This window comes from Typha angustifolia, chromosome 7 (genome assembly GCF_048772165.1).
Source record: "Typha angustifolia cultivar Huaian chromosome 7, ASM4877216v1, whole genome shotgun sequence".
Lineage (NCBI taxonomy): Eukaryota > Viridiplantae > Streptophyta > Magnoliopsida > Poales > Typhaceae > Typha > Typha angustifolia.
Genome location: NC_133245.1, coordinates 17480725 through 17504520, shown reverse-complemented (window position 1 = coordinate 17504520; position 23796 = coordinate 17480725). Strand labels below are relative to the sequence as shown.

Below are 23796 nucleotides of genomic sequence, written 5' to 3'. Positions count from 1 at the left end.
AGCAGTTTGGCAACTTCTTGGACGTTAAGTACTTGGCGGCTGTTGTCAGATTGATTCGTGCATTTCTTTCTATTTAAGACGCGTGAATTGGCATCCTTGTATGATTATTCTGTAATTGAAGAAAGACTTCCCGGTCTTCGGCTCGTAGAATCACTGCTTTGATATAATTAGTGGATCCAAGATGAAGACCATAAGGAGATGATGATTGCGAAGGAATTGATATAAAACTCTCGTGCAATATCAGATGCGACTGGTGCTGCTTCAGTGGATACTACTTGATTACCTGGTTTTGATCCAAGCTTACTCAGCCTTGACACTATAAGAAAGGGATGTCTGATAGAGATGACGTACCCGTTTACGTTAGACTTTTCCAAAGTTGGTTTTCGTCTCGGTTCTTCATTACAATGCTATCCAAGTTTATTTTAAACACTTGGATAAACAAAATAGCTACACTAGTTCTATTCAAGTTTCTTCGTTAATCAACCCTCCCTTTGCTTATACTCGTTTGTCTTTATCTCTCTCTCTCTCTCTCTCTCTCTCTCTCTCTCTCTCTATAATCCATAAATTTCTCATAGTCATAGCACATGCACCTTTTAAGAAGACTAGCTAAAAATTTAATGCCGTCCATTGTCGTTTCGTAGATGGAATGAAATGCTCAGTTTTAAGAACTAGAAACTAACTTTATCAAGAAGGCTGAATACAAGATTGGAGTGGGATATAATAGGAGACAAAACATCCACTTGTGTACATAATAACCTTCCTTTTTAGAAAATTTGTCAACGACTTTTCAAATTTACATGGAAACACTTTTCTCTAGAACGAAAAATATTATAACCTCCAAACCAAACCCAGCAGTTACATAGGGAGCTAAGAGTTATAGAATCTCCCACCAATTAACTAATTCACTCTCTGCTACCAACCTTATGAAACTAAGTAATAACAACTAACCCCAGAAGGTGGGGGTAGGGGTAGGGGGGGGGGGGGGGGGGGGGGGGGGGGGATTAAATGAAGAATTAAAAAGGAGTAGTGCTGCCTGTGTCTTCTGAGACGCTCAGAAATGTAATAAAATCTCTCGGGAAGCATCGCAGAGAGAGTAAGGAGTCTGGTCCCCCGCTGATATCCTCACCCACCGCACCGCACCGCACCGCCCCGCCCCCGTCGTTGTATTCTTCAAAACCAACCATCTCTCAATCGGATAAAATGCAAGTAAACTTAGTAAGTAGGGGAGGAGGAGTAGTAGTAGTAGTAGTAAAAGAACCGAAGAAAAAAGGGTAAAGTATGGGATTATCGAGGGGCAGTTTGGGGAATTTACGATGTCGTCGTGTTGTTTTCTTCCGTCGGATTTATCCAAAAGAAGCTTCGGCAGCGGCACCTGATGCTGAGGGAACAAAAGACGGATCTGCCCCTCGGAGGATGGGTGGTGTATTTACGGTTATACCCCTACGAGCCACCTGTAGAAGGCGTAGTAGGCGGGCTCCTCCGGCTCCCAATGGTGCTGGTTATTAGCCTCCTCATCGGGCCACCAGGGGTCGGCTCCTCCTACTCCGCCGCCGCCGCCGCCGCTGTCGTCGAAGCGGTGGCTCCACCGTGCGCTCCACCGACCTGAGAAACGTCGCGAGTTGAACGAGGAGGAGGCAGAGGAGGTGATCCGATCCACGTAGTCCCTCAGCCACGCACCTCTGCTTCCTCCTCCCCTTCCGCCCGCCGCCTCCGCCACATCGTCCCCCGGTGGCGGCGCCGTATCGGCTGTCGGTGGTGCTTTCTCCTTCGTGCGGCGAGCGATCCGGGAGACGACCGCCTCGACCTCCTCCTCGACGAGGTAGTCGAAGGATCCGATGGAGTACGATCGGAGATGCGGAGGCGGAGCTAGGGTTTCGATGTCGGAGGAGGAGGGGGTTCTCCGTCGGCTGATGCTTCCGATCTCGACGCGGAAGCTACCGGATCCGGAGGTGAAGGATGGATCGGCCGGTTGTGGCTGCGGCGGCGGCGGCGGAGGAGGGTCCGGGAGGGGGAGTGAGATGGAGGAGCGGCAGAGAGGGCAAGAAGGGGTGGTTCGGAGCCAGGTGTCGATGCATTGGGCGTGGAAGGCGTGACGGCAAGCCGGGAGGAGGCGGAGCTCGGCGTCTGGGTCGAAGGGCGAAAGGCAGACGGCACAATCCGGGGAAGACTTGGGGACTGTGGCGAGGGAGGAGGCGAGGGTGAAGAGCGGAAGGGAGTTGATGATGAGGTCCGCCTTATCCCGTTGGGCCCCGCCGCCGCTCCCCGACGAACTGGCGCCACCACCGCCGCCGCTATCGCCGCCGGCCGACGAGATGGAGTCGCTGTGGGAGACGCGAGGGGAGGCGGAGGAGGAGGAGCGGGAGAAGAAGCGGAGGAGGAGGTAGATGGTGGCAGACGAGAGGATAACGAAGGCGAGGATGGCACCGATGATGAGGAGGCTGGGGGAAAATGATGACGAAGAGGACGACGATGAGGACGGAAGGGGTCGAATGGGTTCTTCCATTGTTACGGTTCCTTCAGGGATTAGGCTTTTGAATTGCGGAGGAGGAGAAGAAGAAGAAGAAGAAGCCATGCTGCTGAAGGAGGAGAAGACTCAGAAGAGCGCGCTTGCTGGTCTTCTATCGTAGTAACATTTCTTGTCTTTCTCCCTCTCCTTTTAAGTTTCTTTCATATATATATATATATATATATATATATATATATATATTTATGGCTTAGGTTAGCTATCTATATATCTTTTTGGTTTTCGAGTTTTCTTAATTAATTCTGCGTAGCAGCATGCTAAATTCTCTGCAACCATGTCTGTAGGAATTCGCTACAACCTAGACTTTTTGTATTCAAGTTTCCTTGGAGTTAACTCATCTCGTTCCACATGCTTGGCTTTTTAATTTACAATAACCAAGCAGAAGAGGGGAAGAAGTGGTCTTTGAAGACATATAGATAATAAACACAGTTTTTTCTTCTTCCTTGTTGTTTTGAAAGTCAAATAGCATACAGCTAACAACAATTATTTCTATGGATTACTAATTCTATTTCACATGCTCTATAGACTATAGCCAAATGATTGATGAACCAACTAATGGCAGGTGGATAGATTATAATTAGTCATTAAATTAGGGTTTAAGAATGTCGAAGGGAATGAGACTAAATATTTTCCTATGATTATAATAAGAGAGAGGTAAACTTCTAAACAGAGTGTGAGAACTGGATGGATCTTCTGCTCTTCTTCGGACACCCTCTGCTTCATATGATGCACGTGGCTCGCACCTGGGTGGCCTTGATTGGCTTCGCAGTGTGTACGGCCCAACACACAATTACTGGCATTTGTTTTTGGAAGCTTTTACACACGAGTAGAGAAGAATGTTAAACTTGGCGAAGGATTTAATTATGGGAATAATGTACTTCTTGCTTAAACTTATACGGGTCATACGAATGTACTGAAATGATGAGTACTAGGCAGTGTCATTTTTCATATAAGCTTGGATAATTATGAAGATATTATGCCATGTAAACTTTATAGAAGTGGATAGGTATTTGGCTCTAGATTTTGTAAGCTCTAGGTGTATTTTGTTCTCGAGTGTAAACAATCTTTGTTTTGTCTAGTAATGGATGGGGTCCTGGGGACCATTCAATCCTTGTTGCTTAACGGCTTGGTTTTGTTCTTTTTATTGTTGGAGGAACCAACTAAAGACAAGAAATTGCAATTAAAGGAGTGTAGTTCCTGGGACAGTGGGATTTGTGATTATTTTTTTCATACATCTTGCAAGGATTCTGGTTCTCTTAGGCGTTGAAATCAAAGGGGGATAGAGAAAAAAAAAACAAAAGGAAAAGGGTTATCTTTTTCATATCACCGCCTAAATCCTACCTTTAATAATACTTACAGGAATAGGTTCCACTTTTTGACTAAATAATTATCTAGTGTTCTTTTACCTCTGATAGGAGCTGGTTTCTTGTAGATATACTTGAAAAGAAGCTCATTTCCACATATGTCACAAAACTAAAGTTTTAACTTAATAAAATGCAGGTTGTCATATGCCAAGAATTAAAAAAAAAATTCTTTGGAAAAAAACAATGAGCACCATAAGAAGCTTTAATTGTATCTTACAGAGTTGCAGTAGTTGTCAGGAAATATTATTCAGGTGGTAATTATATAACATTTTATCTTTAACTCGAGGTGGCAATGGCATGCAATAGGTCAGTTTCATGTCAGATGTATGGTTGGCCTTTAGATATGTCCACCATATATTTAGGTCTGAGAAGTATCATCTATTCAATGTTAGTTTTTCTTCTTCTTTTTTTACATTGGCCTGTTGGATTAACAGGATATATAGTTTGTAATTTATGATTCCCTGGATAAGAAGATAAGAAAGCATCTATAGCCCAAATACCTTATTAAAGCATCAATGACTTTGCTTGTATTGCACACATGGCATGTTTCATTAAGTTTGCTGAAGCAGCCTTTTTGTCTTTGGGATTGTTAGTGGAGAAGTGATCTGGATTTAGAAATAGTACATGCCTTTGTTCACTAATGTAATGTCTGCCCTTCATTTTGTTACTTCCAATAGCTTTTACTATTTCTTTTTTCTCCAACAAGAGTTTCTTTATTAATGGGGACCTCACAAGTCACAAAAACCCTCCTCTCATCTCCAATGTCATGATGAGAGAGAGAGGCACAACTTGGTCCTTTTTTTGCTCTCATTTCTTTTTGTGCTTCAAACCAGGCCTCATGATGAATGGAGAATAAGAGTTGCAGATGGTAGCTTATTCAAATGATTGCTTTGAGTGTACTTCTGAAGATTTTTCATTGAGAGGGAAATGAAATCAACATCATGGAGGGTAGGCATGCCACATCTTACAAAGCAGCGACCACTACGCTTTTGAATACTTGATGATTTGATTCAAGGCCATCAAAACTAAATTGTTGTAGCTCTTTAGTGTACTCTATTTTATTTTTCCTTTGCCAAATGCACCCACTCTATGATAATACTTGCTTCACCTTGTTGATGGTTATGTTCCTAACTTACCCAACCAATCTTGAATATTGGGTATTGAGTGGTTTTGGCATTTGATTTTGTTGGAATGGAATGGTTAGTGTTGCTTTGGTGGTGATCTTGTTGACCTACGAGGATCAATTTAGGTTCTTTAAATATAGAAGACATGTCCTAATCCAAATGACATCATGGCTAATTCTGATCATCAAGATGTATTATAAAACGGATATATCACATATATATACCAATCTTTCTTTCTAGTGATAGTCTTCGGTGTGACAAAAAAACAAGGAGCATCTTAACTTTATCTCCCATTAAAAGAGGGGACAAATTTGATGTCAAAGTCGTAATGGAATAAGAACTTTCCATTTGTCTTGCAACCAAGGTATTAGATTGGAACTCCAAAAGGTAAAAGCTGGCCTTGCTATCTTTTTCCATTGAAAAAGTTTGAAATAACAAGCTAACATAAACAATTAGCTACAAATTTGTGTTGCTGTACAAAGTAAAATGCGATAGTAGTAGTACTCAGAACAGCTAGAAGACATCCATATTAAAAACACAATAAAGAAACTCTAAAAGAGCACATGAAGCCTGTAAATTAAGCCCAAATTGCTACCAGTTTGCTCGAATAACTCAGTTAATGCAACCTTTCTAGTTCTCCGTAAGAGCACCAGGTTCGATTCAGTCGATTTACATCTTGATAGAAAAAATTTCAATTGATGCTAGGATAGATTACAAAGGCAGAAAAAAGGTCTCATCTAGCAAAAGAATTTTTTCCTCAAATAAATAAGAAAATTGCATTTGTGCCTCACCTTAAAGGGCAACTCTATCAAGTATATTGAACTATTTGTATAAGCTGCCAACCCCAGGAATACATCATGCCAATTGCACAATACAGTGAGACCAGCATGAGAGGCAGAAAAGGAAGCCTGCTCCCAAAGATGAGGGGGTGAAGTAACTGGCACCATAATTCTACGACAACCAATCCCAGAAGATAAGATACCCCAATCCATCCAATCAATCCATTTTCCTTATTGGAGCCCACCAAATTGTTTCTTTTAGTTCCATCATGAGCTGTGTTTAAGCCAAAATGGGAAGAAAAGCCTATATACATGAGGATTGAGAACATTGCGAGCAGCAATACTTTTATTGCATACTCCTGGGCCTCGAACAGCAGAGGGAACATGGAGTAGCATGAAACTGCAGACAGAAAAGAAGGTGCAAATATATCAGTTTCTTAGAAATAGCAAGAACAGTGGTTAGAAATGTAAGGTCATAATCCTTATTCACAAGGGTACAGAATGATCTTATTGGATTTGAATAGTATGGTATGCTACAGGAAATCAGAGAGAAATAAAATATGCAGAATATTAGGTTACATGCATCATGCTCCTGGCATGATGCTTGCATCCTAGTAGTCACATCATCAAGCTAAAGACATGGAGGAAGCTGGAACTGCACAAAAGTCACAAGGCTACAGATCAGGACAGATCCTCAACTTGACTTAAATGTTTTTAGGGGTTATATAGGTCGAATCTTGATTCTTGTCTATTGTAGTTGGATCTATGTATCTAACCTCACTAAGTCTTTTGACTTGGCAGTTGAGAGAAACTAAATTTTGTAATAGTAAAATGATTGGGTTACTCTGTTCATACCGAGCAAATGGGTAAGATTCCATATAGAGAGTTTGTCCAGAGTATCAAACAATTCATCTAAGGCATATATGAGGTTATGAGCATGACTTAGTAATGCAAGCAGTTCATTGAACTTCCAAGTCATCAGCAAAGCCACTAGGACAACTGGTCAAATATACCAGGGATCTTAGCCTCTCTAACACCTCCAGCTCAAGGGTTGATGTTTACCTCTAACCGATATCTGGTGGGTGGCATAATAAGATAGCCCTGAACCTCTTCCATCCTAGCCTTCTGAAGCATCTCCTATCTTTGAAACCCCTCTACTGTTTCTGCTACTACATATCAAAGGAAGGTAGGGGAAAGCTTACCTACTAATAATCTGAGGAAAAGATAATTTCTTGCAATTAGTTGGTTCATGAGGAAGTAGTATGCTGGCACTTGGTTAGATAATTATGTGATTATGTGCTATGTGGTATCAGCAAGAACTAATTAGGTTTCCTTCTCAAGTTCTCAGTTCAAGATGGTTTTTCCCTTTTCTTTAGCTGGCCTGGAAGAAACTTTAGTTTCTTGGATCTAAAACTATTCATAAAATCATAAGTGCAACTAGAAGTATCATGCTCTTAAAACTTGTGCATATCCAGTTCTGTAAACTTTGTTATGCTGATGAAGTACTTCTATAGAAGAACATTCTTTGCTGTATAATTTCAAATGGAGGTCTTATGTGCATGATTTGACACCTATTTAGCTTAGGATACGGTCCACTTTTACCATTAGAGTTTTCTGTTTGACATGAGCTTCCCATCCTATAAGCAAGTATTTCCGTCATATTACTAATTTGTAAACCCCATATCTAACAAGTGCTCCCAATAAAAAGTGGCCTGAAATTTACGAATCAATCAAGCGGACATCATAAAATAAAGGAAAGCACACAATGAGGGGACAAGCAAGTAAATTAACCTTCAAAAATATATGCACAGAAATATTAATAGCAGAGAATTCTGATAAGTACCTATTGACAACAAAAAATAATGCCTTGCATCATCCAAGCTGTTCATTGCAATTACACCAAGAGGGATAGTGAAATGAAGGGATGCCTTCTCATGAACATGCCACCCGAATATAAAGCCACAGGTACAGGCATATGCCACCCATCTGATTATGTGTCTTGGCTGGGGTTTCAAGAATGCCTTGATGAGACATGGAGACATGGCAAGTATGACCAGTATGAATGTCATAGTTGGGGTGATCTATCATTTGCAAAATTTTAGAATGTGAGATAATAAAATTCAAGTGGACACCTCTTCATAAAAGTGGAATAAACTAACTGAATCAACAAAGGAAATACCTGAGGAAGCACAGAGAAAGGCGAAGAATTACCAACCAGGCCACCAGTAAAAGAAGCTTTAGGTGCTTGGATGTTGAATCCCAACTTTGCAAGAACAAAAGCCAGAACCTTGTCGAGAATTATATAGAATACCCAAAAATTTGGAGCCCAGTAGGCATGGCATAGGCCCCTACCAAATGGAAACAATCTGCTAAAGACTTGTTTTATCTGCATAAGTATAACAACGGCATCATAAGTATGATGGGCATGATGCTACTGATGGAGCACCTCAGAGAAAACTTAAGTTTGTATTGGACTGATATTAGTATAGGAAAAATAACCAGGCCAACAAACTACATCGCATGGAAGCCATTGCCAAAAATTAAGCAGACAATATGTCAACCAAAGATGTGAGCCACAATATAAAAACCAGGAGCAAGTTAATTTGTGAAATTTCCACATGCAGTTTCTACTACATACATATGTTACTGCTCCGTCTAAGTTCATCAAGTCCCATTGTGCACTCTCCAATGGTTCGCTAGTTCAAAATTAAAACTACTTTAGGCTTCAAATGTGCAAGATAGCTAAATATCTAAATCCCTTTTCAATTACTAGCAGTCCATGAGAGGAAAAATTTTGAAGGTAAATACATACTCGAAGGCTTTCTACATGCATATTTGAAACAAGAAAGATCTCAGCTATAATCTGAAACAATCAATACCAATTTCCTTAACAAATATTTTTTGCGTTCAATAGTTAGCTTGTCTTCTAGTTGGTAAAGATCTAATCTTCCTAGACATGAACAGATCACAATAGAGAAAAAAGCAAACCAAAAGAGAGAAGATCACAACATTACTTGCCCATGGTAGAAGAACGGACCAAACGCCGCAGCGAAGACAACCCCCACAGCCGCCCCCATGGTCAGGAACCTTCTCATCCCCCTCCAAAGCCCACCGACGCAGTAATGGCGGAGAAGATAAACGAAATACACGGGCGCAGCGACCAAGAACAAATGCTTAGAGCAGAGCAAAACAGCGAACACCACCCCCCCGGACAAATCCCTCCCCTCCTCCAAGAATGCGAGCGAGAGGAGAAAGATCCCGAGGAGGTATCCATTGTACTGGAAATGTATATGATCAACGATGAGAAGCGCAGGGGACCAGAGTACAAGGGCCAGGGTTAGAGGAGTGCGGAGCGACCGAGAGGAGAGGCGTGAGACGGCGAGAAGGAGGAGGAGATCGGCGGCGGCAGCGGAGAGGCGGAGGAAGAGGACGGCAGGGGGGAAGTGGTGGTCGGCGGCGAGGTCGGTGATGGAGGGGTGGAGGAAGGAGGCGGGGAAGGAGAGGAGAAGCTCGAAGAAGGCGAAGAGGGGAGGGTAGTCGAGGGTGTGAAGGGAGGAGGTGTCGGAGTACCAGGAAGGGAGGGGAAGGGAGGAGGTGAGGGCGAGCCAGTGCCGGTGGACCTCGAAATCCGTGCTGCGGTAGGAGGGGATGAGGAGGAGTTTGACGCAACTGGCGATGGAGAAGATCCACGCCGCCGTGGAGATGCCCATCGCTGCGCCACCGGTGATGCCGATGGTGTGTTTCCTTTTCCTTTTTCTTTTTTCTTTTTTCTTTTTCTTTGTTTTGATAGTAGTAACTATTAGTATCACTACTCGAGTGGGCCGAATTGGGCTGGGTTATTTATTAATGGGCCTACTATTAGCCCATGACTACAGTGATGGCTATCGTACGCCCTTAATTGCCCTGTGCGCATTGTAGCAGAACACGTCCTTCTATTTCCATCCCCTTCCACCCAAAATCGGAGCTGAACTCGATCGAGCGAGCGAGAGAGAGGAGAGGAGCGCCACCATGTACCGCCAAGCCTCGCGCTTCGTGATCCGCGCCGCCGCCGGACGTGGCGGCACTGCCGCTTCTCGGTCCTTCTCCACCGATCTTCCGGCGGCGCCGTCGGAGGACTCGGCGTTCGTGGAGGCATGGCGCAAGGTAGCGCCCAACATCGAGCCCCCGAAAACCCCGCTCTCCTTCATGAAGCCCCGGCCACCGACGCCGTCGTCGATCCCTTCCAAGCTTACCGTCAACTTCGTCCTCCCCTACCAATCCGAGATCGCAAACAAGGAGGTTTGCCTATCGATTCCTTTATTTCCTCCTTTCCCTTGCGCACTCATTGTCTGATTTGGTGCTTCTTGTGGTTTGATTTTGGTAAGCTGATTTGGAACTTATTTTCCACTTTGATAGATTGTGAATACTATAAAACCTTGGTTAATCTTCGTTGGCAGTCGTCTATAATTTCTCCTTTTTTAATTTATGAAGATAATGATAATTAGCTTTGCTTAACGTATATGTAGGCATGAATGAACGCTTTGTAATCGTGAATTAACATCTTCCAGTTAAATAAAAATGTGAATAGTCTGTTGATCCCTATTACAAAACGTATAACTGAATGCTATGGTTGTACCGGAAAGATGTTAATTTGTGAATGGTATTTATTACTAATTCTAGTCTGTGCAATCATTTTTGATAAGTTTGGTGACAGAAAAATATAATGAATGTTCAATCCTTTTTATTTTAAAGATAGAAAGGTGATTGTATCAGCCTGTTTTGATACAAATCCATGCATCCAATGCTACAATCTCACAGAGTAGTCTCCAAAACATCCTTTATAGAATGCACCATTTGCTCATTCCACTTAATGAAGACGATACCTAGTAAGATGTCTTATATATCACCTGCCCTGCAATTTTAGTAAGATGTCCACAGCCTTACATTGATGAATTTGTATGAAATACTTACCACTCTTTTGTCTTTCTGATTTATGGTGGAGGTAATGCTGGTATAGTTAGTGGTATAAGCTCCTATAGAGGTAATCATCCAACTAACAGTTATCATGAGTGGAGTCTCTAACTTATTTTTGATAGTGAGGTGAATCGGTTTGTTTTGCATATCTAAACTGTCAAAAAGTTTGCTTGCTTGAGATATAGTTTGCCAATATCCATTTCTTGTTTCTTGTTCTACTATGTGGTAGGATATTAAACTTGACTGCTCTATAATACCAGTATATCACCACGTAGTTGCCAAAATATCAATTACTTTTTTTGTCTGATACTTAGAAAGTCTCATGCCTTTACTAAGCTTGGTGGAAAGCTTGAAGAAATCATTTGGTGTACTTTTGGAATATTGCCGCTGGTATATCAGATGGCGATTCTAGAGATTAAAGTAAAAGTACTTATTTGAATGAATAATTGGTGGTTGTGGTAAGCATAGTTATATATCAAATAGAGCATATGTTAACATGCTTTTGTGATTCTAAAAGGCAATTTTCATTTTACTAGTCTCATCCATGAGGATATCCCAATCTTGTGGCCCATATAAGATACATGTTTTAGTATAAAATGTTTTGAGATGACTCTCAAACTTTTTGTGGAATTATCTTTATGTTGAAGTCCTGTTGGCTTTTAAAACATGTTTATAATATCTTGTACATAGTGTTTCAGTGAATTAGGTCTTCGTCTAGATCTTTATGAACATTTGTTCTGCTACTCTTCCTCTTAACTTTGTTAATTCTTTTAGGTTGATATGGTCATCATACCTGCAACGACAGGTCAAATGGGTGTTTTGCCTGGACATGTTGCCACAATTGCAGAGCTCAAGCCGGGTCTTCTTTCCGTGCATGAAGGAAGTGAGGTGACAAAATATTTTGTCAGCAGCGGCTTTGCATTCATCCACGCAAACTCTATTGCTGATATAGTGGCCGTTGAAGCTGTTCCTGTTGACCGCATCGACCCAAGCTCAGTCCAAAAGGGACTAGCTGATTTCACCCAGAAGCTTAGCTCTGCTTCGACAGACCTGGAGAAGGCCGAGGCACAGATTGGCGTGGATGTTCACAGTGCACTTAATGCAGCATTATCTGGTTGAATGATAAAACCCTGAGAGTGGGATCTCATTCACCATTGTGCATGAGTTGAACTAAGAACAAACTCATGATGAGAGAGATGGGGAAAATGATGTTAATAAGTTGTGTTTTTTTTTTTTTCCTTTCTTTCTTAGGAGTGCCATGGGATCTCATTCTCTTCCTTGATGCATGGACTTTTGTGATGATGGATTATCTTCTTCCTACTTTAAATTGTCATTCCATGTTCTTGCTTGGGCCGCTTGGTGGACGAAAACCTTGCCTGAAATCCTATTTCTTTTGGCTGATACACTTTTCCATGTTATCAGGTACTCCACTCATTAATTTTTGCATGCCTTGACCGCAGTTGATTGTTCAATTTACAGAACAGGAGTGCCAGTACCAGCTGGTTATTATCTCCAGAGAAGAAACACTACCATTATGGATCATCACTAGAACAAGCCGTGCTGCGGATCTCTGTGATAAATGTACATGTTCTCAAGGTATATACTCAAAAATTGAGCCTATTGAAGAATTCCTTCCTTCCTTCCTTAGAAAATGGATGTTCTTAATATCTCAATCATCCACCTCGTAAGCATCCATGTGCTTCTCTTCTAGTTTCCATTTTATTGGAAAATTTCCAGCAGTAGTAAGTACCCGATTTGCTATCAACTTCGATATTACTAACCTTCGGATTCGGATCCGGATCCGTATCCGGATCCTACGCGGTTCGACCTAAACCCGCACGTTCTGGTCCCATTCGCCAACGGTATGTTTCCGTCTTCCCCAAGCTTCTCTCAGAGACTCAAGGAGGGTTTTAAGAGCTCTAAGGTTACAGGGAATCCATGGAGCTTTTCTTGCGAGGGATCATTTTGGTCTCAATCCATGCCCTAAATTATCAAGACCACCAGAATTTCGTTTCGTTTGTAACATAAGTCAGAAACTCGGAAATGGGTTTCATCCATCGGAAAAAGAGAATTGCTCGAGGTTTGTTTTGGGACGAGGATTGGATGAGAAAGGCTGCCCTTTTTTGAGGCAAAGGTACCAACGCTTGTTCTCTCTATGGTGAACAATATGAATGCTATTTGGGTTTAAAACTTGTGCATTCTAAACTTCTACTCTCGGTTGATGAAGGTTATGTTGCTTTCCCCTTTGATAGGAAATAAATTTGGGCGTTTGCATTGGAAGCTACTGGTGTGGGTTCAACTGCACATCATCAGGACCCACTGGAAGGCATGCGAGAAGATGCTGCATAGACCGGAAGACACAATCTTAACACGATACTGATAATTTCATCCGGCAATGTGATATTATGCAGGTAACTCGAATCCTTTGCATTTGATCCGTGTCTAAGTAGGAGGAGGTACATTATAATTTACAATTTCAAGCTGTCTGATTTATTCCAGTGTTGTAATTTTTAAGCGGCTTTGTGGGTTAATCTCGACCTACAACATGCAGAATATGATCACAAATCATCGCTGGTTAGTTAAATGTTTACTTCTCCAATGATCTTCCGATTTTGAAATTCAAAAAGGAGGCAACTCAAAGTGGTTAAAAAGATAGGAACAAGCAAAATAAGATGATAACTCCCACTAGGTCCATTCTTGCACTATGCTTTCAAGTTCAACTCCATCTTCCTATTTGTTTCGGCTGAAGTGCTGTTGGGCTTGCTGTACCCAGCATTGGGCTTCGGCCTCTGTGTGCTAATAGAAGTTATGTCCTCTTGATTCTCCCTGACAAAGAAATTGTAATGAATTACTTTAAAATGTAGCTAATTTTATCTCTTTCTATTTCCCAGATGTTACCCTCTTAATGTTGTCCTCCTTTTAATCTATTTTCACTTCAGTCCTCTTTCTGGAATACTGATATAATGCACCACATAGCTCTACCTTACATCCTATGTGCTAATGTTGAGTAGTTCGATGCACTCACAGAGAATCCCCAACTAGTTATTAAAGTTCACAAAGTATAATGGAACAACTTTATGACTACTCCAATGTTACCTTTAAACCATTTTCCATGCCGGTGGGCGGTGGCTCTCATTCATGCTCCTGGCTTTATTCTCCCACTTCTAATCCATTGAGTGCATCGGCACAGACTCAATCATAGAATGGCCTAATTGTGTCTTTTTCACATCTCAGCATCATAAATTGCAAAAGTATCCATGAATTGCTAATTCTGGATAGTAATTTTAATCAGTCTTTGCTTCATTGTCAAGGCTATTGCAACTGCAATGATTCCTGTACATCTGATTTCTTGAAGAATATTGATTTATCAATAATTGGATCTCATTGAGAAATTGTTTGAATTATGAACATATAAAATTGGTGTCTAATATAAACATGCCATCAAGTTAGATAAACAAACTTTTGTTCATATTGTGGTCTTCAATTGTGGGGCAAAAGTAAAGCATGCATCCTACTTTCCTTGACATGATCTCGTGCTTTAGTGGTTGGAAATCCATGTGAGCTAACTCCCATGGAGCATGGCAGTACTTCAACTTGTTGATGATTCCATGGTCCAAACTCTAAATTGAACGTATAAAAGTGATATATTGCTTCCCTCCTATTTGTGAAATACTGATTACATTAACTTATCCTTTGTCCAAGGAGTTGCTAAAAGATTAGAGGCTTTGTCAGCATGATAAGGCTCTAGTCCATAATTATCTTTATCATCTATATGTGTGATGTGTCCAAGCCACTATCCTTAGAACCTAATTTTCATCCATTGTCGGTGGAAAGTCTTCCTACTTGATCAGACTCTGAGACCTTGGTAATTAACCTATACTTAACTGTCATTATGCAATTAGAAATTTTTTTTTCTATTTAACTTGTGATTAATCCACTAACCCATGATTTTTTTTCTCTAATAGGTCAAATTAATAGCAAGTAAATGCAACTTAATCTCTTTATATCTCATAACCTCCCATCACATCTAGAATTTCTATATATTCAAAGCATGGATTTGGACTAACATGTGGATTTCTTTCAATGTTAGTAGGTCCCGTAAGATGCTAACTCGGGACCTCCTACTCTGTTAGTGGGCTCACTATGTTCTCCAAAGGCTTAAATTGATACATAACAGTAGATCTTATATATAAATATATATGTAAAGACTAGTCTTTTCCAGCTTGACTTTACAATGGATTTCATTTGATGTGGTTTGAAAGTCTGGAAATTGCTGATATTTTTTGTTTTTTTGTTTAGTGAAGTGTTCACAAAGTTTTAGATGGAACTAGACATTATAACTAAACAACATTTGCTAGCTCCTGAGTCATTAATTGTTGGTTGTAGGGAGTGGGTTGTGGGTTGTGGGTTGTGGGTTGGTTGTCCTTGGCTAAATCCCAAAAATCACATTGATGGGAGAGCTTTGCTAGTTCCGTAAGTGGGAGTAATGGGGTTGGTTTTGGCATCAAATGGATTGATAGGAAGAGTACAAAGGAGTTGGGCACTTTGAGATGTGGGAATCCTCTGAAAGAACATGCTATTATAAAGAATGGTCGGCAGTTCCTAGCGGCATTATAAGGTAGGCATGACTTAGTCTTCCTCATCCAGTCAATAATGGAGAGAGGTTGCACCAGAGGCAGTGGAAAGCTACCAGAGGACAGAGGCATATGATGGACAATGTAAGATGGTTGTGAGCATTGAGGTCATAAAAGCACCCATACAGAGACACACAACAACTAGTCATGTAAAATTAGTTGAGCCTCTTCAGACTTTATAGTAAGGAAATCTTCATTTTTAAACCTTGTTATCAACTAATTATTCGAACAACAAGGCTCTGAGATAAACCAAAAATAAGTTAGTGATGCGGGTGTACAGTAAAATTAACCTTTATAAGATAAAGGAAAGAGTTAATGGATTAGTTCACTGTTCTATATTCCTAAACAACATTGCAGGGAGGATGTGGAAAGGATGGCTACCCTTTGTAGTTTGTAAAAGCTTTCTTGACCAAATAAAAGCCCACGAAATATTCCGTTCACAATCTTGCTTGATGACTCAGAGCAAAGAAAAATGAAAGGTTTGTTGCTTACCATGCCTTCTTTAATTGTGTATGTGTAAGTGGAAATAGTGCTATATATTTATATATCAGTGATAATGGTTTACTTTACCAATGTGACAGTGAAGTAGTTGCAAAGAAAAGAATTGCGTAGCTTATCTGCATTCCTGCAATGGATACTGATGTGAAGTAAAATTGATCATCAATAATAAGATAGGGTTTGCATGATGATTATAATACCACAAACCATTTTGATTAGACATCAAATATATATCTGTTTTGAATTACTTGGTAAGAATATGTTGTGCACTGTTGGTTCTTCAACTCAGACTCAAAGAAGTAATAGAATCAACACGTACAATTTATTATATTCTCTTCTACATGCATAGGTTATCTTTTTCTTACTCCTGGTAACAAGTAATTCTCTGTGGCCTTCAAATTCATCTACTGTTGCTAAAACGAAGAAAAAGAAAAAGAGAGCAGGTGATATCCTTCCTATCAGCTCTCCCAAGACTGTTACAGTGTTACTAGATGGAGTATGAGGCCCACTAGGATCAGACAGCAGAGCTGGAGTGGTCCCCACCTCTCCAGATGGATAGCTAGGTCATCAGACTGGGGACCCACACTAAAGGTATAGTGTCTTAATAAATTTTAGGGAGGCCAATCTTTGTTGCAGTGTGCAGGCATCACACCCAAGAAATCTTTCCACACCCTTTAAAGGAGGGTAGGCAGGCCACTGGTTGTCTCATCTTCACAGGCTGTGTGAGAGACAAAGAGCCAGAGATGTGGCTTCTCACATGATCTCCTCTCCAGTCTCTCCACCAAGACAAAGAGTAATATAAAGCAAAGCATGTGATGGGTATAAGCTGTGGGGGGGTTGGAACTCTTTGGACCTTCTCCAAAACTCTCTCACACACTATTTGGGAAAAAGTACAAGGGGGGTAGCTGTGATCACCCTCAACTAATTAAACCAGCCTAGAGGACACTTAAAACGGAAAAAGGAGAAGGTAAAAAAGATTTGTACTAAATGGTGGCAATTGGGGTAGGTGAAGAAGAAGTAAGAGGGATATAGAGAGAGTGAGAGAGGGGGAAGAGGAGCAGAGGAAAATGTCAGTAGTGGAATAGGGATGTGTGCTTGGTGGGTGAGGAGAGAAATGATAATATGCTAAGAGCAAACAGCTGAGAGGCAGCGTGGAGGCAAAGCAAAGGAATCCTGACAACACTTTTGCTTTGGTGTGTGCACTGCTAAGAAGAGAGAGAGACTCTGAAGACCCTCTTAATAATGTTGGAGAGTGTTGTGAAAGATTGAAATTGACCATATTAAAAATTCATCTCTCTCTCTCTCTCTCTATGTAGACTATGCTACCCACTTTGTTTAGATCTCTTTGGTCTATTCTAATGGTGGTGGGTTGAGAAGTAATGAGAATTGTTTTCTTGTTTCAACTATGCTTTCATCAATCTCTATGGCCTATTGACATTTTTAGTACTTGGGATGTGTCACATGAGACTTGTGCAAAGGGCCCACCCTCCTCCTTGATTAATGTTTGGAGATGGGCTATGGCCATTGAAGGTGTCTGTTACTATTGGCATGTCAACAACCTTTCTTTGATGTACCAACTCATGCTAAAATATTGGTGACAAGTGAAAGGAAAATGGCTTTCCTTTATTTATGTAAGAAGGTTGTTTTTTCTTAAGCATTGAATAAAACTATCTTCTTGAGCCTGGTGGCCTACTGAAAACTTTTGTCACTAGAATTCTGGATGATGTGTAGTGAAATATTTAAAGTTGCCTTTCCCTTTCTCTATCTATAACAGTCAAAATGGATGGGTTCATGAGGAACCAATGCATGTGAGCTGCTATGGTATTAATGGTAGCATTGTTGCACATACCTCAAGGTTTCCATTCATTCTCACCTTTTACTGGCAAATGTGATGTCATATTTATAGAAGAAAACATACAAGGAGATGGATTTTGAGTACTGTTGTTTGATCAAGTAGACACTTGTGTAAAGACAAATGATGTTGGAGGAATTTAAGATAGTGTTTTATTATCCAAGATATTATGCATGGGGAATGGAGAGTTAGAAACTTTTTTGCAATGTGAAGTAGATTGATATTATCCTCTTCCTTTTTTTCCATTGCCCTCAACAATAGGGTTGTTCCTTTCTCCAGTTAAATGATAGAGCAGTGCATGTACCATGATCTCCCCCATTGTGCCACAACTCTATGGATCTCTGAGTTTTTGACCAAATTAGCTTCTTCTAGACCTTTTTTTTTTAATAATATTAAAAGATGCATCTTTGATTTACTGTAGCTATCAATAAAATATTAAACTCTATCAATATATTATCTAAAAAGAAGAAACACTAACAAATTCGGTCGGTGTCTTTATATATATATAATCAATATTTTATGCATGGCAGAAAAAAAAAGGCAGATTTTAATCAATGTTTTATTTAAAAAATCTAAATTAACCATTGATAAAATAAATATTTTATTTTATTAATTTATATATAAACACTGAACTTATTTACGTTTCTAACTAACAGTAAATATGAATCTTTCAGCTTTTATTGACTATTATAATAAAATATATCTTTTTCAGTACTGAGTATAAGAAATAGTTAATTTTATTTAAAAAAAGAATTCACAAGACTAATTTGGTCCCAAAACAAAACAAAACAAAATAAAAGATAAAAATAAAAATCTCTTCTTTACATTGATTGGCACATACCAAGAAGGCCTCTAAATGCCCATGAAATGAGCTGAAGCATTGACTTCAACTAGGGCCTTGTGTTCTAGGGAAGAGGAGTGGCTCTTTAAGTCTTTTGAGGTCACTTGCTCCCCATGAGTATCCATCCATATGCAAACACTAAAAGAGAAAGAGAGCATATTTGTAGTGAAATATGTATCAAGATCAGAGGAGTGCTTGTCACTTCTTGCCATGTTCTATTAAACTACTTCAAAAGATTCCTCAACCTTTTTTTTTCCCCTGAATGCATCAAATGGTCACAAAGACTCCTCATTAGCTCTTAGTGATGACCCTTTACTTCTTAAATCAACACTAATGGTAATCCATGTGTTTGCTCTCTAACAAAAGGCAAAGAGAAAAGATCCACCAAAGAATGGAACAAGAAAAGAAAGAGGAATCATCCATGTTAATGGAGGAATAGTGCTATGTCGCATGCTTTGTTCCTATGGCATCCAAATTATCATGTCAAAGTACATCCATCCATTCCACAACCATTCAAACCACTTGTTATAATTCTTAGCTATCAAGATGACTTCTCCTCTCAAGAAAACAAAAAAGATTTAAAAAAAAAAAAAACACTACCCTCCATCATCCTCCCCTCTGCTACAAGACTTGGGCAGGACCCATGACAGACTGAGATGGGCATTAATGGTGTGTTGGCATTAGATGATGTACTCAAACCCAATTATTGTGTGCAGTGGATGAGTGGTGAGTTGGGTTTGGATTTGGAAAGTGTGAGTAGGTGTCAAATTGTCATTTCTCAAACACAAAACTCCCACCACCTTATGCCTATTTGTGCAGCCTCATCATCTATATTCAACTAATAAGCTAATCGAGTTATAGATTGACTTACTAATATATATATATAATGCTCATTAGATATCAGAGTAATCTTAATCATATTTAAATTTATTAAGATAGTGTCATACTTTATCACATTGGTGAAAAAATAAATAATAATGTGGTGCTTTGTATACGGTAGTGATTGCATTCATGCTCTTATCGTTTAGTTAGTTTACCAACAAAGCAAGTCTAATGCCTGGCAATTCAAGCATGAGGTGTTGGATTTTATGGCAAGAAGCATGCATGATGCCATATTATCTCGAGATACTGCATCAACTCATATTTATATTTTAATATTTTTCTTTACTTGATTCCACCTCTCTTCTATGCTTCATTATATAATCTAAATATATGTATGTATAATTGTCACACCTAATATTATTATATGTCAACAAAAAAAAGGATTCAAAGAAAGGAAGTATGTTACGGTGAGAAATATAAATGGATGGAAGTAGCTGCCCATCACACTCATTGGCAGAGAAATTTTAATTGCTCAGCCGCCCTCCTGGGGTCCAATTTCCCCCCCAAGAAATGCGTGATCCTTCTCCAATTAATATATATATATATATATATATATAAGAAAAATTGAAAAAAGAATTAAAAATAAAACATAATAAGTTCTCTACAGTGATATGAATTTTAATTTATATGATAATATTGCTCTCCTTTTCATCAAAATGGATTTTGCTCTCTCCTCAGTCCTCAGTGGATTGGATATTTGGATTCGATGCTCATGGGCGAGGCCATGACAACTACTCCCTCCCTTGGATGTCATTATACGCATTATCTACTCTATTACTACAAGGGGCGGTGGGTCCCACCACTATATCGGACGAATCACATGCCATAATACTTGTTCTTCTAATGTTATCAATAAGATTTAGCCTCTTTTTTTAAAAAAAAAAGAAAAAGTAAATGAAAATGGGTAAGAATTTAAAGAAAAAAAAGAGGTCCAGGTGGTGATGTTGGAAGGAAAGACTGGGAGGAGAAGAGTAGGAGAGGAGCAGCAGTTGGTACGTCTGAACCAAAACTTGGGACTCAAGAAAGGAGAAGGGGAGAGAAAAAGAAAAACTGTGGGGATTTGCAATTTAATCCCGGTGAGATGGGGAAATTAGAATAAAGGGAGGAGCAAATAATCCATCATCATCTCCGCGTACCAAATCGAGCGCACTAATTAAGGAAAGTGGAATAATTATTCCACCAGAAAAAGGAAGGCATTCACATTTATATCTCTCCCTCTCTCCTCTCTATTCCTTTGCGCCGAGAAGTATGTGAGAAGGAGGAGCCAGCATAAGAAGGCCGTCCTTTGGACTGCTTCTTCCTTCGTTACAACTTACAACCCGTAAACCCCTCTCTCTCTCTCTCTCTCTCTCTCTCTCTCCACCGAGAAATCTCTCGCAATTTTGACAAGAAGATCTCTTCTTCTTCTTCTTCCTCTAAATTCTCTCTCGTGGTTTGCTCTGGAATCGGCAATGACGGTCCAAGCCCAATACCCGGCCAACCTTCTCTTCCTACATAGGTATGCATTTCTCTCTGTCTCTGCTACTGCGATGGATTGATGGGCTCCCCGATAGAGTCCTTAGGTTTGGGAATTGGATGCAGGAGCGAAGAGGAGAGGAAGGACATGGAGTTGCCGAAGCCGCCGTCTGCTTTCGTCGACCCATCGCCCGCCGTCTTCTTCTCCTCTAATGGAGGTAAGAGCCCCGCGAACTCCGAATCCGAGCGACCGAGATGGATGATTTTGATTAAGTTGGGGTGGGATTCGTGACGTGACGTGGGTTTTGGTTTGTTTTTTGGATAGGGAGTGGGGGTAATCCGAGGAAGAGGGGAAGGGAGATTGCTGTGGGTGGAGGAGCTCCAATGGCGCACGGACACCATGTGAATCATCTCTTCTCGCTTCAATCGCACCAGATTCCGCCATTGATGATGAGCCTCTCCCAGATGCAAAGCCAACCTTCTTCTTCCGCTCTCGTCTCCACTGGCCTCCGCCTCGCCTTCGAGGACCAGCAGCACAATCAGAGCCGAATCCAATCCAATCCTATCCTATCCGACGAGCTCGCCGCTTTAATCAACCAGCAGAAGGAAGAGATCGATCGATTCCTCCATGCCCAGGTATTATTACTATACACCCTGTTGTTGCTATTATTATTATTGTTATTCCTATCCCGTTTTTATTTTCGTGCTTACGCGGGGCTAAACGGTTCTTGCTTCGTCGTCTCAGACGGAGCAACTGCGGCGAGCCGTCGCCGAGAGGAGGCGGAGCCACTACCGGACCCTGCTCCGCGCCGCCGAGGACGCGGCCGCGCGGCGGATCAAGGAGAAGGAGGCCGAGCTGGACAGGGCGGCCCGGCGCCGGGCCGAATTGGAGGACCGGATCGGCCGGCTCAGGACTGAGTCGGCAACGTGGCAAGCCAAGGCGATGGCGCAGCAGGCGCAGGCGGCAGCCCTCCACGTCCAGCTACAGCAAGCGGCGGCCGCGACGCCGGGGAAGACGGCGGAGGAGTGCGGCGGCGAGTCGGATCCAGCGGAGGACGCCGAGTCGGCTCACGTCGACCCGGACCGTGTCGAGCCAGACCGGGCTTGCCGGGCTTGCCGAGTCAGACCAGTTTCCGTAGTCCTCCTCCCTTGTCGCCACCTCTGCCTCTGCGAAACGTGCGAGCTCACTAACGCCGTTAACGGTGAAGCTTGCCCCGTTTGCCGCTGCGTTCGAACTGGGAGCGTCCAAGTCTTTCTCTCATAAAAAAAACAAATTAAGGGTCCCAAATTATTATTAGGGAGAAAAAGAAAAAAAAAAAAAAAGAGAGAGCAAGAAAAACAAAGAAGTTGAGTCTGTTTTGCCTTCTTCTTCTGGATTTTATTTGGTTTTAGGAGAATTTAATTCATTTTATATATATATATATATATATATATATTCTTTTCTTCCATAGCCATTTATGATTATTATTTTGGTCTATTCCTCCGTTACTCCGTTTATGTTTGCTAACGGTACAGTCCGGGTCGCATCGGGCTTCGCGCGGTCCGGTTAAGATTCCCACACCGTTGTGTTTCGTGGCGCGTGCGTGCGTTTTGGCGGGAGAGGCGCCTTCTTTCGTGGCAAGTGAGGCACGTGGGCCGTCCGATCTCGAACGGGGCGTCTTCCTCCGCCGTGCTCACTTGCGTTGCTGTCCCCTTGTGCTTACTCTTTTTTTGTTCCTTGTATTTTCTACGTACGTTACATTATTAACGCCGTTCGATATAATATAATGCGGGTTGGGCTCCATAGTTTATTTACCGATACGGGTTAGGCCCATTTAGGTCTTAAATTTCCCTGCATATTGGTATTAGAGATGGCGGGTTAAACAATAGAGCTCCAATTAGCAGTTTGAGAAGATGATGTTTCTGGAGAGCTATAGATAGCTCTATGAATTTATTTGTTATTATTAATATTAATATTATTATTTCTAGGGAAGATAAAATGATATATCCTAGCTATTGGAGGTGATTCCTTTTTTGAGTGTCGTCAGATGGAGGATGCTAGGTAAAAGCTGATGGTAGTCGTAGTTGCACATATATCACCTTATCCAATACGGAAGAGAAGTTGCGTTTCAGCCCTCCATTTTTACCAATATTTTTCTGTAGGGAAGAAGTTGCTTCCACTTTTTAATCCTTTTCGTCCACTGTTTGAAGACTAAATGATAGTGATACTAGTGGCTAAATGATATTAGTGACTCTAATAAGAAAGTGGAATAGGTGGGTTAAGACCTAACAACACATGAACTTCCCCCCACCCAACAAAGAATTCCACTATGGGTTAAAACCCAATACCTTCATGAACTGAGCATCAAGAAGAAGAGCTCACAAGATGAGCAGATGCTCACCTAAATTTCTTGGTGGATCCACCTACAGATTTCAAGCTAGTTGTGGGAGACAGCAGAACAAAGCTTCCAGAGTGATGATGATCACAAGATAATCTACAAAATTTGCTTGGATTATCTTCATATGAATCCACCATTAGAATTTTATTAGATCCTTTAAACCTAAGTGGGGCCACACTATCTTACAATCTTGTAGAGAGATGAGGAAGCTTCAGTGGTCATCTAACGGATTCAAGAAGGCAACCTGCTTAATTACTGCCAATTACATAATAAAATGAGCATCTTTAAAACATGCCTAACTTTTGCGAAATGGAAGTCAAGAATTTGGCGAGTGAGACAAAACCCACAAATCAAAGTCTTTTTTTTAAGGGAATGGCTGCAGGATTACTTCAGGCCCTTCTCTAGAAAAGATTAATTAGTGTAAGGAACGTATGCTAACCACTAGTCAGCATTACATCTTTTCAACAGAGCTTCCATTAGATCTTCCACGCCGAGTAGAGACGTAAAAGAGG

At 41.0% G+C, this 23796-nt stretch overlaps 4 protein-coding genes across 4 annotated transcripts; 2 read left to right on the top strand and 2 right to left on the bottom strand.

The window, feature by feature from the left end:
- Positions 1-708: 708 nt before the first annotated feature.
- Positions 709-3394, bottom strand: LOC140763464 (E3 ubiquitin-protein ligase ATL4-like). The gene has a single exon (XM_073101666.1). It carries the CDS (start codon positions 2570-2572, stop codon positions 1433-1435), a length of 1140 nt encoding a protein of 379 aa, XP_072957767.1. The 5' UTR covers positions 2573-3394; the 3' UTR covers positions 709-1432.
- A 2063-nt stretch (positions 3395-5457) lies between these two features.
- On the bottom strand, positions 5458-9568 carry LOC140763463 (dolichyl pyrophosphate Glc1Man9GlcNAc2 alpha-1,3-glucosyltransferase). Its single transcript, XM_073101665.1, has 4 exons — positions 8806-9568; positions 7971-8177; positions 7635-7872; positions 5458-6191 (listed from the first exon to the last, which is right to left on the bottom strand). The coding sequence occupies exons 1-4, from the start codon at positions 9499-9501 to the stop codon at positions 5821-5823; spliced, it is 1512 nt and encodes a 503-aa protein (XP_072957766.1). The 5' UTR covers positions 9502-9568; the 3' UTR covers positions 5458-5820.
- A 168-nt stretch (positions 9569-9736) lies between these two features.
- On the top strand, positions 9737-12879 carry LOC140763315 (ATP synthase subunit delta', mitochondrial). Its single transcript, XM_073101442.1, has 3 exons — positions 9737-10069; positions 11519-12606; positions 12676-12879. The coding sequence occupies exons 1-2, from the start codon at positions 9800-9802 to the stop codon at positions 11861-11863; spliced, it is 615 nt and encodes a 204-aa protein (XP_072957543.1). The 5' UTR covers positions 9737-9799; the 3' UTR covers positions 11864-12606; positions 12676-12879.
- A 7659-nt stretch (positions 12880-20538) lies between these two features.
- Positions 20539-22324, top strand: LOC140762792 (BOI-related E3 ubiquitin-protein ligase 1-like). Its single transcript, XM_073100745.1, has 4 exons — positions 20539-20949; positions 21033-21124; positions 21232-21542; positions 21652-22324. The coding sequence occupies exons 1-4, from the start codon at positions 20903-20905 to the stop codon at positions 22168-22170; spliced, it is 969 nt and encodes a 322-aa protein (XP_072956846.1). The 5' UTR covers positions 20539-20902; the 3' UTR covers positions 22171-22324.
- The last annotated feature ends 1472 nt before the right edge of the window (positions 22325-23796 follow it).

What these genes read in the sequence shown, in the direction of transcription:
- LOC140763464 (XM_073101666.1), bottom strand. Translation starts at nt 2,572, where the DNA reads ATGGCTTCTTCTTCTTCTTCTTCTCCTCCTCCGCAATTCAAAAGCCTA.
- LOC140763463 (XM_073101665.1), bottom strand. Translation starts at nt 9,501, where the DNA reads ATGGGCATCTCCACGGCGGCGTGGATCTTCTCCATCGCCAGTTGCGTC. An exon ending in CGTTCTTCTACCATGGGCAA is followed by an intron (nt 8,178 to 8,805) that starts GTAATGTTGTGA and finishes ATACTTATGCAG; the next exon opens with ATAAAACAAGTCTTTAGCAG. An exon ending in TTATTTTTTGTTGTCAATAG is followed by an intron (nt 6,192 to 7,634) that starts GTACTTATCAGA and finishes TTCTGTCTGCAG; the next exon opens with TTTCATGCTACTCCATGTTC.
- LOC140763315 (XM_073101442.1), top strand. Translation starts at nt 9,800, where the DNA reads ATGTACCGCCAAGCCTCGCGCTTCGTGATCCGCGCCGCCGCCGGACGT. An exon ending in CCGAGATCGCAAACAAGGAG is followed by an intron (nt 10,070 to 11,518) that starts GTTTGCCTATCG and finishes TAATTCTTTTAG; the next exon opens with GTTGATATGGTCATCATACC.
- LOC140762792 (XM_073100745.1), top strand. Translation starts at nt 20,903, where the DNA reads ATGACGGTCCAAGCCCAATACCCGGCCAACCTTCTCTTCCTACATAG. An exon ending in AACCTTCTCTTCCTACATAG is followed by an intron (nt 20,950 to 21,032) that starts GTATGCATTTCT and finishes AATTGGATGCAG; the next exon opens with GAGCGAAGAGGAGAGGAAGG. An exon ending in ATCGATTCCTCCATGCCCAG is followed by an intron (nt 21,543 to 21,651) that starts GTATTATTACTA and finishes TCGTCGTCTCAG; the next exon opens with ACGGAGCAACTGCGGCGAGC.